The sequence below is a fragment of the Panicum virgatum genome, chromosome 5N (assembly GCF_016808335.1).
Source record: "Panicum virgatum strain AP13 chromosome 5N, P.virgatum_v5, whole genome shotgun sequence".
Taxonomy (NCBI): Eukaryota; Viridiplantae; Streptophyta; class Magnoliopsida; order Poales; family Poaceae; genus Panicum; species Panicum virgatum.
Window position 1 is genome coordinate 71800745 of NC_053149.1, and position 17975 is coordinate 71818719.

A 17975-nucleotide genomic window follows, 5' to 3' on the forward strand; every position below is an offset into this window, starting at 1 on the left:
AGTAGTAACTGCTTCACTGCTGTTATTATCTTATTAATCTAATAATCGACACATACGCCCACTCTTTCCTTTCTAATTTGTCACGCATATGTATGACTGGATCCACAACCTAACCTTTTCTGAGGAAGCAAGCAAGGAAGGAGCTCATCACTTGGTTCCATTAATTAGTTAAGTTTCTTGTGGGTCAGGTCAAATTGCATTTGGGATATATAGCTATGCTATCTTGGAGCTAGTGAACCCAGACTCCAATGAATGTCAGATTCTGCAGGTATGGCGGACTGAAATCTGAAAACTGGGGCCAAAAAAATAAAAAGGAATCCTTTTCAGGCAAATGTAAAGGCGTCCAGGCGTCCAGCAGAACGACGATGCACACAAGGAAAGGAACTTTGAGTCTCTGTCAATGCACATGTATGGAAGAAATAAAAGGAGAGGCACTCGGTCGGTTGATCTCATGAGATTTTGATCATCCATGCCATGCCATGCCAATCAAACAGAGGCGGCTCCCATCCCTTGCTGACTGGAAAGCATTATTATCATTCCTTGGGTGCATTGCAGGCACAGCAAAGAAAGCAGCATCATCCCTTTATCATTCCAGTTTAGTAGCTGTTTCTCTCATCAAACACCTTTCAAGTTTGTACTCAAACGGTTGTTGTTTGTGGGTTTAGAAAAGAAAAAAAATGCTCGTGCGTTCGCAGGCCCGATGATCTTGCACCCTCGATCTATAGCTGATTTCCATGGTGACTAAAGCAACTGCAGGTTTCACTTACGTTGGGCCATGTGGTGGGAGACGGAAAACTCCGACTTGGCAATGCAAGAATGCTGCTGGTCCACCACCGTTGGGTATGTGTGTGTGTGTCTATATATATATATATATATATATATATATATATATATATATATATATATATATATATATATATATATATATATATATATATATATATATATAAAAGAAATTTGAAGAGACACCTGATGAACTGAATTGCATTATTGCCTCTTAATTACAATCAGTCGCCGTCGAGTCATGCTACTTCTATTAGTGCGTGCAGTACCTGATGAACTGAATTCTAGCTTGAAAGCGACTCTAGGAAGAGGGGTTACATTCACATTCCTTTGCGCCTCACCTCGTCTCCTTTTTCTTAGCTTTTGGTGTCCTCTCCTTTTCTATGTAAATAAACCACCTTTTGAGTCACACCCATTTGTTTTGGCCACAACTGAAAAGGCAGGGCGGTTGGTTGAGAGCCAGTCGTATATAAACACACAAGAGGCCGAGCAACTCTGAATGATCCAACCAGTCTCCACTCCCTTTATGCTCTGCTCTATAGTCGTTGCATTGCATGTGCTGCTCTCTTCAGTCTGTTACGCTAGTGCCCTCCCCTTCCTCCTCCTCCTCCTCCTCCTCCTTGTTGAGGCAGTTGGCAGGAGTTGAGCTCAGCAATGGAGGTGGAGGCTTGCTACAACTATGGCTTCCTCCCTGCTGACAGAGGCAGGCACCAGCCACCGCCGCCGCCGCCACCATATGGGCATGGCCCCTCTCCACCCCATCCGGCAGGTCTGTCTGTCTGATCCAGGCATGCTTCTTCCGCTGTTTATTTGTTCACTGAATTTATCACCCCTTCAGTTTGTCTCTACCGATCTCTGGGTGGTCTCAAGAAAGAAATCACTTCTTTGATTCTTGAATCTGCTATTTCTTTTGCCTTTTATTTTTTTCTATAACTTAACCTTACTGCTGCTGTGGAAACATTGGTCTGCTCTGGTCTGTATTGAGGAGGCTCCTAATGGGTTCTGTCTGTTTGATTCTGTTTCATCAGATGCAACAGGAATATAATTTCCCTCGAGGGAAACAAGAACAAATAATTTTCTTTATTATCTTTCCAATGATAAATCAGGGAGACTCATCTCAAATAGGAATCTGGAGCTCTGCACCTTTTTCTTCAATTCAAGGAATCATTTGAACGAAGAAGGAAAAACAAAACTACTGTTATTAGATTAAAATTGCAAAATACTGGAGCTTTAGCTGAATATTGTGGATTTATTGCAGAAGATGGGGAGTTGTGGGAGTATTTCCCTTGCCCTTTCTGCTACATCGAGGTTGAGGTGCCCTTCATCTGCAACCACCTTCAGGAGGAGCATTGCTTTGACACCAGAAATGCTGTAAGTCTGCAACTTCATCATTGCTCCGAGAGCAGCGCCTGTTTGTTAGAAGTATCACTTTGCAAAATCACTCTAATCAATTTTCTCGTTCCAAAATTTAATCAATTACTCACGGTACATATATATGCTCTTAAAAATTATGCTACAGTTTCTAGTCTCTGATCACACCAAGTATCTAAGCTAGTATGACGGTCTTGTACATGATAATAGGGGGTTCCTTTCTTCAGACAATGTCTGAATCTCAGGGCAACCTGAAAACTCTCTTCGTTTGGTCAATTCTTCATATACGTAATTTTCTTTTCCACCTACAAGTCCTAACACTTATTAATGATGATAGCCTGTGAAATGTGAATGCTGAAATACTAGTAGCAAATTTTTAACTGTTTACTGATGACCTTTCAGGTTTGCCCGATCTGTGCCAACAATCTAGGGAAAGACATGGCTGCACATTTCAGAGTTCAGCACTCGCATCTTCTCAAGGTACCTCTGCTCGTGTTACTTCAAACCATTTTTTTCTTTACAGAGACTAGTAGCAGTCCATGTTCTAGTCTTTCACCAGTGGCCATGAACAAATTGGTGATTCATGACAGAGGAGGAAACCTTCCAAGCCAAGCTCATGGCCTGCAGCTGCTACCAACTCATCATCTAGAACGGGAACATCAACGTATGAAGTGAATTCTTACTTTGAAGATCCCCAGCGCTACAGGATGAGCGACAGGCCATACCAAGAGCCTGCGCCTGACCCACTGCTCTCCCAGTTCATCTGCAGCGTTGCACAAACCGACGATGCGATCCCAGGTGATACCAACACTGAGAAAGGTGCTGCAAAGATCCCAGATGATCAGAGGTAATTCAGATTTTCAGTAGCTTCCCTAATAGTTCTGTATCGGACTAGATGCTGAGTGACTTTTGTTTCCCAGGTGGAGAAAGAGAGCGAGTGGTGATGCCTCATCCAAGCTGGGACTGGAGGAGAGGTTGCAGAGGATCGACTTTCTCACGGAGATACTCATGTCCACCATTCTTTAATGTGTTGTTATCCAGGGTTTCTTGAGCAATTTTAGGCGGTTATTAGAATGTGTTTGTGAGTGCATATGTGTACCACTGTCTTTGAAAAGAAAGATGTGCACCACTGCCATGTATGCAAAGCACTCCCCTGCATCACATGTACACTTACACTATAACCTTGGCTATCTATACACAACAATGTTGCATATTCTTGCCCAATCTTGTCCATCTGAAGTATTTTCTGCAGAATTCTTGTGTGATGTGCTATCAATTCTGAATGCCCATGTTCAGAGATGTGCAACAATAAGAATACAACTCTACATTGACAAACATAAAGAATCCCTAGTTCACATTTCACAAGGTCATTTCCCAGTTAGAGATCCTAATAAGAACAGCCAAGTGTGCAACATACAGGAAAAGGGATCAAAGAATTTTGATTAATCTATATATAATAATATTTGGTGCGCTCTACACGTGTCATCATCATCAATATCTAAATCTACCCCAAGGGCTACTGGTTGACCAAAAAAACAATGAGTGGAATTAACATCAGAATTTCATCCTATGAGACGAATGTTACGTTTGGGGGAGTTACGCCCATCATCTCGTAATACGCTTTCTCCGCCTCAGCCATTCTTGTCTGGAAAATTCCCCATTCTTTCCGGCAACGCTCTCTTACCTACATAGATGGTACCACGATAAAGTTCAGTCACAACTTGTCATCTGCCTCAACACACTCCTATACAGAAGATGTCATTATGTAACAAAGTAGTAGGATGCACACCCCTTCCCATGGTGCCCTCCCATTCTCCGACTGCCCCTGTGCATTTTCAAGATGGGAAAAGGTTGACATTATATAGCAAACTCGGGTGCTATAGTTAGATCTGATACTCATACTACAGTGTGTTATTCTTACCTGGTTCCCGAGAGAAGGAACCACTTGGTGCACGACCCATTGGGAATCAACAACACCAATTTTCTCATGAGCAGGCTGCAAAGAGTTTTAGTGACTTAAAATTGAAGACAGGGACAAGATGTTCAAAAGCTACTGAAAATATTTTTCTTTAAGCGAATAAAAGAAAAGGTGTTATCAAGGACCACCAAGAGAAACAGTCAGAAAATCTCTTCAATGTGTTGACATGTTGTGAAGTGCGTACCTCCACACATTTTCGGAGAGCAAAATCGAGACCCCATCCATGAATTAAGTCATTCTGCAATAACAAGAAGATATCAACCAAACTAAGCCAAGCGGGCAGTCAGGGGAGAGCAGATACTGAAATTATGTTACACCTGAATCATATGCCACACACATCTCCATGCATCTTTGGAGAAAACTGGAGCCATAATTTCAACAAACCTGTACATCAAATGGATACGGTTAGTCCCTCTGATACTGAGCAACCAGAGTAAGCAGACTCAGCTGCTATGGGGGCAAAAGTACATACCCAGCACACGGGGGGACGTGAGGATCTGAGCACCAGCCTTCTCTCTCCTCTGTGACCCTGTCAGAACCATCTTTGTAAGATTCTTTTTTCCCTTTCCCGAAAATTAGTTATATTTCTCAGCAAGAGGCTAAATTTTGTAGCTTGGCACCATGATTAAATTTTTCATTCCGCAGACAAAGCAGATTTTGGGAAACAATGCCTCAAGCATCACTACCTACACATGAGTAACATTTACTTCTAGAGGACAAAGCAAACAGCTCATTGTAGCTACAAACTATAGGCCCCACCACTTACATGTGAACCTGACGGTCCCCTCTTCTTTTGGTCATCTGCCATGTCAATCCTTTATCTGGCTCTAAACCAGGTTGTGAGATTTCTAGCTGATATTTCTTGACAAGTTTAATGTACCTGCAATGTAAATCATGTTAGCAAGTCATCTGAGAAAATGATATGAAGAAGACATGGTCAAGTGAAGATCAACAACATACTTGTCGCCATTAAAATGATCTACTCCAAGGTCCTCATCCCAGATAAAGATATACTCATAGGCTGCCACGATATCAGGGTGCAAGAATCTTTTAGCATACCACCTAGAGTCATGATAATCCAGGAAATTTAGAATCATCTTCCAAACTAAGACATGTGAAGAATAATAAAGCATCTCTACGCACCATTTTGCTTGTTTCCGGACGCTTACATGGATAGCTCGCTTTGACCATTCAAATTCATCCCATTCACTCACCCGGCCATCATAGTGAAACAACAGGATAGCAAAATCTCTCGAAAACTGCAACCAAAGGCCAAAACTATCAGGTAGTTTGCCAAGCTATAACTCCATCACATGTGTGCATTTATAGATAAATTTAGAGTTGCCAAAAAGAAAGAAAATGGAAGCAGTCTTGATGAGACTGTAGAACCTGGGATGTAAGAGTAGTGTCAGATGTATATATAGATTCTTTAAAAATTACCTTCTTAACAGCCCTATTTATGTTCTCTTTCTGTGAAATGCCGACAGTAAAAGTAACAAGGTACTTCGGCTTGAAGGGTAGGTCCTGCGAATTCAAGTATCCATGTCAGCAAGAACGAAATGCACACATTACAAAACTTGTGTAAAACACTAAGGTTCAAAATGATAAAGCATCATGGCTAGGATGCCGAAATTAAGATGGCAACAACCAGATTTTATGGAAGATGAAGGAAAGGATGCAAAAGGCTGGGCCAAAAAACAGCATGAAATTAAGCATATACAGGCAGGATGAATAATAGTAAGATATAAAGTCACAGCAATCCTAAGATCTCGAGCAAATGACAGCTTTCACCAGCAGTGCAAGACAAAGATGATTGAAAAGATAAAATAAGAGCAGCACCCAAACACAAGAATTCACAAGTTGACAAGGAGCAAGCATATGCTAATTCTTTCTTGCTGACAATGTGAAGGGAAGTATGCACAACCTCCTTTCTAGGAGGAATCAACCATAACCTAGTGGGAAGGAAAAGAAGAAAAGGCATCCCAGAACTGAAATAAATACAATATGAGACAAGAAGCACATACAAGAATAGTTACCTCATCAGGGTTTCCCCATAACCTATGCTGATGAAAATCAGACTCTGGTACAACAATACCAGGTGCTAGGCTCTCTGCACCCCTGGGGTTTGTTGGTACATAAATCTACAAATTCATCAACCAAGATCACTTTTAGATTTAATAACACTAAATGAGCAAACAAAAATCGAGGTATAACCCTCAATGATACTGTGATAATAAGGGAACCATATAATCGAGGACAATGCACACTTTGAAAATTTTGAAGAAAGAAAAAAGGGGGGGGCGAGTTCTCTAGAGGGATTCAGAAAATTCTCAGCATCCTACCTTCAAGGTATCATTTGTGTTTGGTTCAGAGCCATTTCCCCTTGCATTCCTTGCCGCAGTCCAAGCATGATTGAGTATAGCTTGAGCTGATAGGCCTGAGTTCTTGTCCTCTATATAAGAAACAATGCTAGATGGAAAGTGAAGCTGCAAAATTTCAAACAGTAGTAGGTCAACTTACTGGGAAACTATTGCATCGATGCCATATGTGGATAGGTCAAGTCCGTACCTTTGTTATGCTAACTGTTGGGAATGAGATTCCGATAAAGAAACCAAAGACCACACCGACGATTGTTACTACAATAAGCCTCATGCTTTGGTTAGGTTTCCTAATTGCACTGCAAAGGAGCAAAGGATGAAGCAAGCAAATATATATATATATATATATATATATATATATATATATATATATGATGCCATAGGTAAGATAATGAAAAAGGGCAGCATGCAAACCTGCGTGCAACAACTGGGAGTTTGGCCATTGCCTAGTATAGCAGCAAAAGTAGCAAAGGTGGAGTCTTGTGAGCGGCAGGTTGTACGCATTGCTCAATGCCTGAATGGGGGCATTACGATGGTAGCTGGAATCTGATGTACACCAATAAGACGCCCACCTGGAAGACAGTGGAATGTGGATCAGAGGCAAAAGTAGTAGAGCAAAATTACATTAGTATTGAAAGAGAAGACTAGAGGTATAATAAGTTGTGCTACCTATTTGTACATGAATGAGAGCTGAAAAGAAATTGTAGAGTTTAGTATATGTTAGTAGCCATGATTAGATGGCAGGAGCATATTTTGGTGGTAGACGATGGAAGCTGCAGAAGGCGAGGCGAGGCAATTTGGAAAGGGAGGAAGAATAGGAGGGAGGAGTACACTGTGAGCATGTGTGAATAAGCAAGCATTGATGAGAGGAGGGGCCGTCGGAACCTAGTGCTAGGAGAGGCATACACTGATGGATTGAGGAGGAGGTTATGCTTGCAGAATACTTGAATGTGAAGCTCTCAAGTTGCAGCCAGCCTAGTGGCGGGAATCAATCCCTGATGGTCCAGGGGCGGACCCAGTATAGGACATTTCGATAATTGTTTGTTGTAGGGAAGACAGAAGGAAGGAAATCGAAGCTCGTAGGTAAAATCTAGTCAGATCCGAATACAAACATTAGGGTTTGGGTGTTGGATTTTGGCGAGCAGGACGGGAAGGGAAGGGAAGGGAATGTGCGGGCATACCCGTGTAGGAAGCTCGTCGCCGGCGAACAACTGGCGGGCGGCGGCACTCGCCCTGTCGTCGCCGCTAGCAAAGGAAGGGAGGCCGAGACCGAAGCGAGAGAGACAAGGCGACGCGTCAGCGTGCGTGGGAGAAGAGAGGAGGGAGAGGAGAGAGGGACAGGCCCACGGGCCGGTCAGAAAGTAGGAGCAGAAGGCCCAGTTTGGTTTCGGCCTGTGCCTACTTTCTGACCGATGAGCTGCTGGGCCGCCGCCATACTCAACGGTGGGTTCGTTCCCTTGGGCCTGGGCTGGGTGCCCAGACGGACAATGACTCGTGGGCCCACTACCCGTTTCCGCTCGACGACCTACCCACCCCATCCCACTTGGGATTCAGTTCAGTTCGTCCTTGGATCCATCTCCACTCTCCCTGCCCCAAAGCACAGCAGAGCAGAGCAGAGCTGAGTTGAAACAAGACCATGTCGTCGTCCAAGGTCTTCACCCTCGAGGAGGTCGCTAAGCACAACACCAAGGACGACTGCTGGCTCATCATCGCTGGCAAGGTACCCCTACTAGTACTCACTCCCGGATCTCGCCTCCAGTTCCTTCCTTTCATTACCAAATCATCAAAGCGTCTGTTTTCCCTCGGGACCTCAAGATTCTCCCCTTTTAGATTCTGATCCGATGGGGGTAGGGTATCACTGCTGCTACGGCTAGGCCGGCTGGGAGCTGCAGGATCTGCCACCAAATCATGGATCTTTTGGACCAAACCTTAAAAATGCTCAGTTGCTAGTACACTACACCTTTTTTTAGAGACCAAGGCAAAAAAAAAAAAGAAATCATGTTTTGGATTTCCTGCAGCCAGACAACCAGAACAAATAACACAGGCTCTCTTCAATGTACCAGTTACTAGGATGGATCCTCAGCTCTTAACTCAAAGCTTTTAGTACGGAACTAAATACTTCATCAACTTGTTATTTTACAGATGATAGAAAACATATACATCCTGCTATTGCTAGGTGCCGCTGCCTGTCCATGTCATCTGTACACGTACCCAAATGTCTTTTGGTAATCTGTCACTTTCTTGGAGCCCACTTCTTAAAGATTATTATGCAGCCTATAATATTTGGTGGCCTCAGTTCCTACAACCGTGTCTTGTAGTGCGTCTGGAATGTTCTTGACTTCTTGTTATCATCTTTGGTTTCATAGCCTCACTATTAATTTGAGTAGCCTCTAGTATTCTAGATTCTTGTTGTATGACAACTGCTGATATTAGTTTGATTTGCATCTCTATTTAAGTTCAACCAAATAAATTTGTCTACATGCAGGATGACAATATAAAACCCTGTAATCGAGTTTTCATCCCCCCCCCCCCCCCCCGCGCCCCCCAAAAAAAATCAATAAATGATGATTCCGTACTTCTGGTAAACCTATGCGGTGAAGCAAGATGGGGGTATTTTGGCTTCATTCCTCTAGTCGAGATGCGTGGTGATGGTAAACTGTGGCCTATGATTTCCCTTCGGAGTTCATAGCATTGCTGTTGTTATGTTGACAAGGCTTTGTATGAATGTATATATTGATGAAAAAGTAAACACCATCCTGTTTCGAGAAACAAAACTTTCTAACGGATACGCTGTACTTTCATAGGTGTACAATGTGACCAAATTTCTTGAGGATCACCCTGGAGGTGATGATGTTCTGTTGTCCTCCACTGGTAAATCCCAATCACATACTTCTCATGTGTTTTAAAGTTGTGCAGGTGTCATTTCAGCTTTCGATTTAATTTTTTTTTTCAGCCAAGGATGCTACTGATGACTTTGAAGATGTGGGCCACAGCACCACTGCTCGTGCGATGATGGACGAGTACTTAGTCGGTGAAATTGATGCAACTACAATACCCACTAAGGTGAAGTACACGCCCCCGAAGCAGCCGCACTACAACCAGGATAAGACCCCTGAGTTCATCATCAAGATTCTCCAGTTTTTGGTCCCCTTGGCGATATTGGGCTTGGCTGTCGCCGTAAGGATCTACACCAAGTCGGAATCCACCTAATTATTGTCATCACTTGGCCAAAGATTACAACTGAATAAGTTAGTGAGGATTGTACGAGCGAGCATGGCCTGTCATGAATTTGGAAACTTTAGTCTCTGTGATGGTATGATTACGTGCAACATCTATTGGTAAATTGAGACTCGAGTGAAGTGGATGGATATTCAGTTTTATTTTTCCTTATTCCTTAGGAATGTCGAGATGCACATTATTGTTGTTCTGTGCCGTTTGTTTTCTATGTTGTCACCTGTTCTTAGCGATATATGTTTTGCTACATACTCCGAAAGAAGCTACAACCTGAATTAGTTTGCAATTTCACATGTTCACATTATCTGTTCTCTTTCAAATACTAGTATTTTTGCAGCACTTATTTCGAGAAAAGAAATGCATAAAGTTTGTGATCATCACAAATTTGCCCATTCAAGGAAATTTAGAGCAGAAGTGACACGATGCACAACTTTACACGCTGTCGGTGAAAATGCATCAAGCAGCCTCGGACAAACTCTGCATTAAGAATTCAGTTCTGAGATAACGATGGCTCTGTTTAATCCCCTTGTTACAGAAAGGTCCTTGAATAAAAAATTGAACTTCAGAAGTAAACCGTTCTGATATCTCAATGATGCTGAATTATTGTTGGGAGATTGTCCTGTTTTCTCCTCCTTAATAATAATGACGGCCGTCCTCCTCGATAGAGAGAATAAAGATCCTCCTCGTCGTTGTCGTAACCAGGGTTTTAAAATCCGACCGGACCGGCTTAACCGCCGCCCTCCGGTACCGGTTTACCGGACCGGTTAGGCCGGTAACCGGTGGAAACCGGTTGAATTCAAATCCAAATTCAAATAAATTCAAAAACTCCTATGCAACCGGTTCCGACCGGTTTACCGGCCGGTTTGACCGGTTTACCGGTTTACCGGTCGGTTTGACCGGTTTGAAATTCAAAAGCTCCCGTGCAACCGGTTTACCGGCCGGTTTGACCGGTTTACCGACCGGTTTGACCGGTTTACCGGCCGGTTTGATCGGTGGGCCTTCATGGGCCGGCCCATTTTTTTTCTTTTTCTTTTTTGATTTAACTTTAAATTCCCACAAACTATACTAAATGAATGAATTTTTGAGAAAATTTGACACCATTAGATTCATCACACCTTGAAGTATTTTTATGAATTTTTTGGGAATTTTTCATTTTTTAAATTCAAATTTAAAATTTGAATTTAGGCCGGTTGGGTACCGGCCGAAACCGGAACCGGACCGGACCGGTTCCCACCGGTTAGGTTAACCATGGTCGTAACAGAAATGATAACAAAGTATCCTTCCCTGTCAGGTGACACGATCTGAATTGTGGTAATTAGCATGTTATTCTACTGTTGAATCCAACAGAAAACAGTTACGGTGAGCATCATTAGTATCTGTTACAGACGTGAAATTTATAAAATTGACAACTAATTCGTGAGTATTTCAAGATTTTTTTCCTCTTAATACAAAAATACACAGCTCTCCTACGTGTTCGAAGAAAAAAGTCTTTCAAGATTTGACACCCTAACCCACGTGTCAATAACTCAGCTTTCATGTCATGTGACAAATGAATTTTCTGGTTGACGGAGAGTTGAATGTTCAGACCGGAAGATCCTTAACAGACAAAAAAATTGTTCTTCATGCCACCTTTAATTGAGCCCTGAAAATTGATTCAAATCAGCACAGAAAAGAAGCATCTTAATCTTAATACCTCATGAATGCTACTAATACGATTGAAAATCTTTTTAGCAAAAAAAAAAACCTAACTGGGTCAAGAAATGCCGTTTGGTTCTCTTGCTTCTCGTGTTTACTTTTATGCAGGATGAAATTACCAAAATCAGCTTGAGTCATGGTTTTGCCATTTTGCAGAACTGTTACTCAGGCAAGGCTCCTACAAATATTTGTGATTGGTTATTAACATGGAAATACCAAGTGGAGTCTATGTGCAGGAAATAAATAAATATCCCTATAAGCTAAGATGAATTTCATCCAATACTAACTCATACACAAATGAAGAAAATGGAAGCATAATTGACAGATAACTGCATGGCTTGGACAGGGCTTCCATTCCACTGATAAGGGGATACCAAGTATTTCAAGGGTACATTAATGTGAACTTAGCAAGTACAAGGGTTTCGTTCACGCTACCGCAGAGAAAAATATATACATGTGGAGTTACATCTCTAATTGCTAAAATAATATAGTTTTTTATGTGTCCAAGACCATTATCTGACTCCACCTTTGGAGCAAAGGAAACTAGGATAGAAACATTCACATAACCTACTTACTTAAGGCACCTCGCTGGCTTCTTCTGGTAATAGTGCAAATACGAGGACAAAATTAGCCTCGGAAGAGCTAGACGCAATATCTAGTGCTCCAAGATACAACATTTTTTTTGGTATAGCATAATTTGCTAAGTTATTATCAGCAATGCCAAATATCACTATGTGTCGGTGTCCTGACCCGGCGGGCCGGACCCAACTAGGGATGATGTTGCGTGTTCCTCGTCCCAAATATTGATGCAAGAGGTAACACAGTAACGCACGGGTTTATTCTGGTTCCGGCCGTGGGGCCGTACGTCCAGCAAAGGAGTGTGCGAGAGCACTGTACTATCTTGCACCGGGGGTGCCTGTAGTAGGGGTACAAGCGAGGCGAGAGAGGGAGGGAAGCTCCCAAGTCTTCTGCTAGAGGAAGAGTTGATTGAGGCGAGTGCCAATATCGGGGCTCAGAAGAGCGTATGTGCTCTGTGAGTAGTGCTGAGCGTTGTGTTCTACCGAATGGGCCGACCCCCTTAAGCGAAAGCCCGCCTCCTCCTTTTATAGACACAAAGAGGGACGGTGTACATGCACAGGGGATCGTGGAAGTTGTCGTCTTCTCCCCGAATCGCGGGGGTGCAGTGGTCGAGCACTGTGGGAAGTACACTATGTGGTATGGCGCCGGACGTGGCAGTCGTCCTGGGCATCGTCCTTGGTCTTGCGGAGATCACGCCGGCGTCCTGGCGGCTCCAGCGGGCGGCGCGGTCGTTGCTGTGGGAGGTACCGTCCTCCAGGCGTGGCGTGGCGGCGTTCCGAGGGTCCTACAGGCTAGGGTCTTGTCCTGGTCAAGGCCGGAGTCGCTTCCGAGGGTCGTGCCCATGCCGTTCGAGGGCTCCGTGGAATGGAAAGTACGAAGGATGTATGGGGAGTTGTCAGTATAGTAGCTGGAGCAGTGCCGAGCATGTCTTGCACTGCGTCATAGGTTCCCACAGTGTCGCCACAGTGTCCGGAATGGCGGAGCAGTGACCGGAGTTGGCGGACGAGACTCCGGTCACAGTCACTGTGGGGAATGGCGGTCTGACGCCGTCTGACCCGGGCGCTGTGGAGGAGTGGTTGGCATTAATGCCTCCGTACGGCGGGCGGGTGAGCGGAAGGGCCGTTTGTCCTTTCCGTCGAGGGGTGGCCTCGAGCTAGGCGGAGACGTTCTGCTTTCTCGAGGGCAGGCTCGCTACCCTCGAGCGAGGCGGAGGCGCGGGGCGCGGTCGAGGGCTTCGGCAGGGAGCCCTCGAGCGAGGCGGAGATCACCCCACGGGTCCGAGGGGGGTGCGGATGGGCCGCACTGCGTACGTGGGCCGCGTGTTGGGCTTCTTTGAGTCATTTCCTTTCTTCCAGATTGGAAGGAAGCTATAGGCCTTCGTGGGCCCGGTTGCCAAACACGTGTTTGCGTTTTTAGGACAATTTTAGTCCCCTGATTAGGGTGCCCCTAATCATGGTACCTGACACTATGAGCATCTCAGATTACTTCGCTCAGTGAACTTGTTTCAATGTACAAAATTGGACTTCATTCATATGCAAATGTTCTCCATGTCAATGTCCTGAAACCCACCATATATAGCAGGTCTATCACTTCAAATGTCACCGGATAAGGTTCAATTATTAGTTTCCCTATGATACTTGGAATGGATTTTACAGGATTATGCACCTATTGGAAATACTGTGGCAATTGAGGAGATAGATTCAGTCCTTGATGTAAACTCCAGGGGGCTAAAAATTTGTCACCAGTATTCGTTAACCTGCCCAATAATGCAGGACCACTGTTGATATATGCATGGCCTAGTAGAACAAATTCTAGAACTATGTTAAAGTTGTACCAGACTATATAGAAAATAAATACAGTGTTCTTGATCTTGAGTTGCCCTTTTTGTGTTCTTTCTCAACCAAGGAGCATCCTTATAGATCATACCATGTACTTCATCAATACAAACTATAATGTTGGTTCCCATTCAGTGATTTATATCTAAGATTAATAGGCAACCAACTTTGAACCAACTGGATACAGAAGCATGGACTCATAAATCATGCGCTTAATGAGGTAACATGACTGAAACCGTAGTTATATGTAAAAAGAAGATTCAGATATTCAGTATATTCCAACTTGCTTTGTTTATAACAAGTGATACTGAGAATTGTAGCAGTAGTCCGAACTGTAGTATCAAGCTCTGTAGAATGGAGTAGGACCACCGATGAGCGAGAGGTTGGGGGTGTGCTCACTATATTCAACTATTGATGTAGGAGGCAATTGTCCAATACAAATCTCATGCACTGTTGATAATAGAGGAAACAGCTCCTGCCACCCTCGATAAGTTAAGACTTCATAAACTTCTCTTGCTGTGGACACTCCCTGTAAAAAATAATAATAAGATTAGATGCACTTAGTATAAGATGCACTATTTCGGATGTAATATAATCGATTTACCTGGAGTTTCTGGCCATGCAACATCTCTGCCTCTAGCTCATCAAAAGACCTGTCAAAAAAAATGAAATGATCGTAAACCATATGACATAGAAAACTATTTATTTTTTAATATAGGTTATGATATCAGCAGATTATTGTTTTTTTTTCTGGAATTCTCCAGCAAAGAGTAACCATAGCTACTTTAATAAAAATGAAGACGTGCAGTTTAAAGAAGAAACCTTTTGCCACCGTTTCTTGCAAAGGCCTCAGCCACTCTTCTGTTTCTCCCGCCAACTGTCATGGAACACTCATTTTTCAGTGTTTGTCTGTTTTCTGGTTAACTGAGAACAATGAATATACATACGGCATGTAGTTATTAGGTCAGCCACACCGCAGCTCTCAAAGAATGTGTTATCTCTGACTGAAGGAAACAGAAGCTTAGAGAATGCACGCATTTCCCGCAAACCAATCCTCATAATTGCCGCCTAACAAATAGGAGAATGAAATGAGGCCATAAGATAATATGATACCATGAAAGACATGCTTTTTATTTGAAACGTATCAAATAGTAGTGTCTCAACCTTTGTATTGTTTCCCATATCCAAGCCATCAACAAGGCCTGCAAGATAATTCCGCTGCATAAACCATTAAAATGTTTAAACCAATGGATGTAACCAAACAAAATACGGAGCCATATAGAACCTGCTGCAATAGCCACGATGTTTTTGAGAGTCCCACACAGCTCAACTCCTTCAATATCTTCAGCCTGCATATGAAGGGTAAGATGCACCAATGAAAACTCCATTCAACTTCATTTTATATATAAAAATTATCTTATATGCTTCAAAGATTAATGAATATCATGCCCATCATAATGTTGAAGGACAGGCCTGGCGCAGTGGTTAAAGTCACCCCACTGAGCCAAAAGGTCCTGGGTTCGAGTCAGCCTCTCTGCATGCAGGGGAAAGGCTTGCCTTGGTTATTCCTTCCCCAGACCCCACTCACGTGGGAGCTACCAGCACTGGGTCTGTCCTTTTTTATGCCCATCATAATGTTCATTGGCATCTCTATAACTGTTTTATAAAAGGAATTCAGAATTTACTAAGATGGTGACTTCATTTTCCCAAGCAACCCTATATTGAGAGGACCAGAATGCAGAGGTCATGAGGATATAGTTTTGAAAACTTACAACAGAAACTAGGAAGTAAGGTGTGGTAAAAAGTTTAGCCCATCGGTTTGCCACTTCCTTATCTTTTCTATATCCAATTGTTGCTTCACTGAACTTCTCAACAGCAATCTGCACTAGAAAGGTACAGTCACTTATTTTTGCTTCTGAAGACTACAATAAATTTTGCACTGCAAATTCAACAAATGCTTGCCTCATTTGCAATGTTTGCCCCCATGAGGACACAGCAATTGATTCCAAGTGTATCCGCAATTAACTTAGATATCATGCACGGCCCTTCCATCTTGACCTCCATACCCTTGATGAGGGAGATAGCTTCAGCTCCTGGCCTTAGCTTCCCTACGAGCTTCTTACATATACCCTCCACAAATTGATGGGGAGTCACAAAGACCAGCATGTTTGCATCTTTCACTGAGAAAACCAAATTAAAATCTTACTGAAATTTATTTTACAACTTGCAAGCTTTCTGATGTAATTTTTTATGATAATGAGAATATATTTACTCATGTATGTTCATTGTCCTTATGAAATAGATACTTGATCGAATAATAGAACTGAATGTATTACTAACATCAACCCAAAAAAAATCAGAAAAACTAGGTAACATTATGATTACCTGCACTCTCCAAGTCAGGATCAGCAATAACATTTAGTCCAAGCTTTATACCTGGCAAATATTTGCAGTTCTCCTGAAACCCATGAGAATAACTTTAGAATTGTTAACTGGGAGTATTACAAGCCATTGGCTGAGCCAGAAGGAAGATAAGCTAACGAGCTTCAGTTCTCACATTTTCTTCGTTAATGGACTCAGATAGCTTCTTGCCTGTTGGCAGTATCTCCTCAAACACCCACATCCTTACTTCATCTACAGGGAGGGGGGGGGGGGGGAGGTCCCGAAAGTTAGTACCGATGGGTACAAGAAAAGAACTCTGTAGATTGGCGAGTGGCGACCATAACGTTTACACACAATAGTTTTGTGTGTAAATAGCATAGACCATAAGGCTGATACATGTCTCAAAAAGCTCGACACAAAGATAGGACAAAATTTAAGCAATCTTATCAAATATGCTTGAATACGGCAGAGGCAATGGAATGAGAATTGAAATAGCAGCTGAGACACAAAGACATTGCTCGCATTCTACACTGAGAGCGCGCCTGCACGACAGCAATTCAACAAGACACGACGCGCGACAGGGATATTTACTGGGTACTGTACCTACCATAGAAGGAGGGCAACTTGGCAGTGTTGGAGGCGATGAGGCGAGAGGCGACGCTGCCCCAGTTGCCGCTGCCAATGACCGCCACCCGGTATTTGGCGTGCCCGTTGTCCATCTCCGGCGAGGGTCCGCCGGCTCAGAACAGATCAAGAAACCAGCGAGCGAGTCCAGCCGGCGGCCAAGCAATCGATCGAGCAAACCAAGAGCAAGAAGAACAAGGATGGAGGACCTAGTGCCCAACAAGCGGAATAAGCTTATATATATGTATAATATACGACGGAGATTGGGGGCCTGGCGGAGAGGAGAATGTCCGTCGGTGTCGATCGCTAGATTAGATAGGACGGCGCGGCGGAGAACCCCAAGAATCGCATCGCATGCATTTGTTTTCAGCAAGGCGACAGTGGCTGGCTGGCTGCCATTTCGTCCTCGGGATTGAAGAGGAGAGACGAGACGAGCGGAGGAGGCGGTGGCTGCTGGCTTGGCTGGCTGGCGCGGAGGATTCCTCGATCTGCCTTCTCGGTGGTATCGATGGCAGGCAGGCTGCTGTGGCCCTAGTAGCTAGGCCGCTACCTGGCCCAGCAAAACCAAGGGCCCAAGCAAATCTTGCTTGGAACCCCTAAAAAAAGAGGAAACTCTTCGAGCGCCCACCGCAGGACAGGACATGGGCCATGTTTGTTTCGTAAAAAAATTTCAAAAAAGACGAATGTGTGCATGAAATACTAAATAAAATTTATTTGCGAAATCTTTTCACAGATGAGTGTAATTTTTTGAGACGAATCTAATGAGTCAAGTTCCACCATGATTGGCTACAATAATGCTACAGTAACCGCACCTAATCATCCTCTGATCATGCGGTCAAAAACCTTATTAGCTACAGTACCATAATTATAAAAATTATTTTGTAATTAGATTTCATTTAATACCTCTAATTAGTGGTCAAAGAGGCGAAAAGTTTTCATGAAAACTTTTTCACCCCTAGCCAAACACGGCATCCTCTCCCCACGGTCTGTGGAGGACGGGAGGTGCGCCTGGTGAACTGCATCATCGATCGGAACAAATAAATTTTACTATTGGAGGGTATTAGTAGTATGCAGTGACAAAAAAAAGGTTCTCGAAGCATTGTGACCATGCATTGC

At 43.4% G+C, this 17975-nt stretch overlaps 4 protein-coding genes across 7 annotated transcripts; 2 read left to right on the forward strand and 2 right to left on the reverse strand.

The window, feature by feature from the left end:
* The first annotated feature begins 1270 nt into the window (after window positions 1–1270).
* LOC120672613 (protein DEHYDRATION-INDUCED 19 homolog 5-like) lies at window positions 1271–3378 on the forward strand. 2 transcript variants are annotated; one of them, XM_039953111.1, is made up of 5 exons: window positions 1271–1552; window positions 2045–2154; window positions 2557–2634; window positions 2745–3001; window positions 3075–3378. In XM_039953111.1, exons 1-5 carry the CDS (start codon window positions 1438–1440, stop codon window positions 3178–3180), a joined length of 666 nt encoding a protein of 221 aa, XP_039809045.1. In that variant the 5' UTR covers window positions 1271–1437; the 3' UTR covers window positions 3181–3378. The 2 variants fall into 2 exon arrangements, with proteins under 2 accessions (XP_039809045.1, XP_039809044.1); XM_039953110.1 differs by having other exon boundaries at window positions 1272–1552; window positions 2042–2154.
* A 146-nt stretch (window positions 3379–3524) lies between these two features.
* LOC120672612 lies at window positions 3525–7846 on the reverse strand. Of its 3 annotated transcripts, XM_039953108.1 has the most exons (15): window positions 7692–7845; window positions 6925–7082; window positions 6701–6809; window positions 6475–6618; window positions 6169–6273; window positions 5573–5656; window positions 5276–5391; window positions 5093–5194; window positions 4899–5012; window positions 4605–4661; window positions 4450–4516; window positions 4317–4370; window positions 4076–4150; window positions 3944–3979; window positions 3525–3838 (listed from the first exon to the last, which is right to left on the reverse strand). In XM_039953108.1, exons 2-15 carry the CDS (start codon window positions 6951–6953, stop codon window positions 3722–3724), a joined length of 1209 nt encoding a protein of 402 aa, XP_039809042.1. In that variant the 5' UTR covers window positions 6954–7082; window positions 7692–7845; the 3' UTR covers window positions 3525–3721. The 3 variants fall into 3 exon arrangements, with proteins under 3 accessions (XP_039809042.1, XP_039809040.1, XP_039809041.1); XM_039953106.1 differs by having other exon boundaries at window positions 3944–4150; window positions 7692–7846; XM_039953107.1 differs by lacking the exon at window positions 7692–7845 and adding an exon at window positions 7180–7431 and having other exon boundaries at window positions 3944–4150.
* Window positions 7847–8044: 198 nt separating this feature from the next.
* On the forward strand, window positions 8045–10030 carry LOC120672614 (cytochrome b5-like). The gene is made up of 3 exons (XM_039953112.1): window positions 8045–8230; window positions 9315–9381; window positions 9464–10030. Exons 1-3 carry the CDS (start codon window positions 8147–8149, stop codon window positions 9718–9720), a joined length of 408 nt encoding a protein of 135 aa, XP_039809046.1. The 5' UTR covers window positions 8045–8146; the 3' UTR covers window positions 9721–10030.
* A 3980-nt stretch (window positions 10031–14010) lies between these two features.
* LOC120673900 (glycerol-3-phosphate dehydrogenase [NAD(+)]-like) lies at window positions 14011–17272 on the reverse strand. The gene is made up of 11 exons (XM_039954941.1): window positions 16843–17272; window positions 16411–16487; window positions 16239–16311; window positions 15816–16033; window positions 15626–15733; window positions 15139–15202; window positions 15018–15055; window positions 14801–14921; window positions 14676–14730; window positions 14458–14506; window positions 14011–14382 (listed from the first exon to the last, which is right to left on the reverse strand). Exons 1-11 carry the CDS (start codon window positions 16952–16954, stop codon window positions 14194–14196), a joined length of 1104 nt encoding a protein of 367 aa, XP_039810875.1. The 5' UTR covers window positions 16955–17272; the 3' UTR covers window positions 14011–14193.
* Between the last annotated feature and the right edge of the window lie 703 nt (window positions 17273–17975).

Excerpts from the sequence above, each read along its gene's own strand:
- LOC120672613 (XM_039953110.1), top strand. The coding sequence starts at position 1,438 with ATGGAGGTGGAGGCTTGCTACAACTATGGCTTCCTCCCTGCTGACAGA. Across the intron at positions 2,155-2,556 it reads GCTTTGACACCAGAAATGCT|GTTTGCCCGATCTGTGCCAA; the intron begins GTAAGTCTGCAA and ends ATGACCTTTCAG. Across the intron at positions 2,635-2,744 it reads AGCACTCGCATCTTCTCAAG|AGGAGGAAACCTTCCAAGCC; the intron begins GTACCTCTGCTC and ends GATTCATGACAG.
- LOC120672612 (XM_039953106.1), bottom strand. The coding sequence starts at position 6,953 with ATGGCCAAACTCCCAGTTGTTGCACGCAG. Across the intron at positions 4,662-4,898 it reads GGGGACCGTCAGGTTCACAT|GGTCACAGAGGAGAGAGAAG; the intron begins GTAAGTGGTGGG and ends TGGTTCTGACAG. Across the intron at positions 4,517-4,604 it reads CACGTCCCCCCGTGTGCTGG|GTTTGTTGAAATTATGGCTC; the intron begins GTATGTACTTTT and ends TTTGATGTACAG.
- LOC120673900 (XM_039954941.1), bottom strand. The coding sequence starts at position 16,954 with ATGGACAACGGGCACGCCAAATACCGGGTGGCGGTCATTGGCAGCGGC. Across the intron at positions 15,734-15,815 it reads GGGCAAACATTGCAAATGAG|ATTGCTGTTGAGAAGTTCAG; the intron begins GCAAGCATTTGT and ends TTTCTAGTGCAG. Across the intron at positions 15,203-15,625 it reads CTTACTTCCTAGTTTCTGTT|GCTGAAGATATTGAAGGAGT; the intron begins GTAAGTTTTCAA and ends CTTCATATGCAG.
- LOC120672614 (XM_039953112.1), top strand. The coding sequence starts at position 8,147 with ATGTCGTCGTCCAAGGTCTTCACCCTCGAGGAGGTCGCTAAGCACAAC. Across the intron at positions 8,231-9,314 it reads GGCTCATCATCGCTGGCAAG|GTGTACAATGTGACCAAATT; the intron begins GTACCCCTACTA and ends GTACTTTCATAG. Across the intron at positions 9,382-9,463 it reads TGTTCTGTTGTCCTCCACTG|CCAAGGATGCTACTGATGAC; the intron begins GTAAATCCCAAT and ends TTTTTTTTTCAG.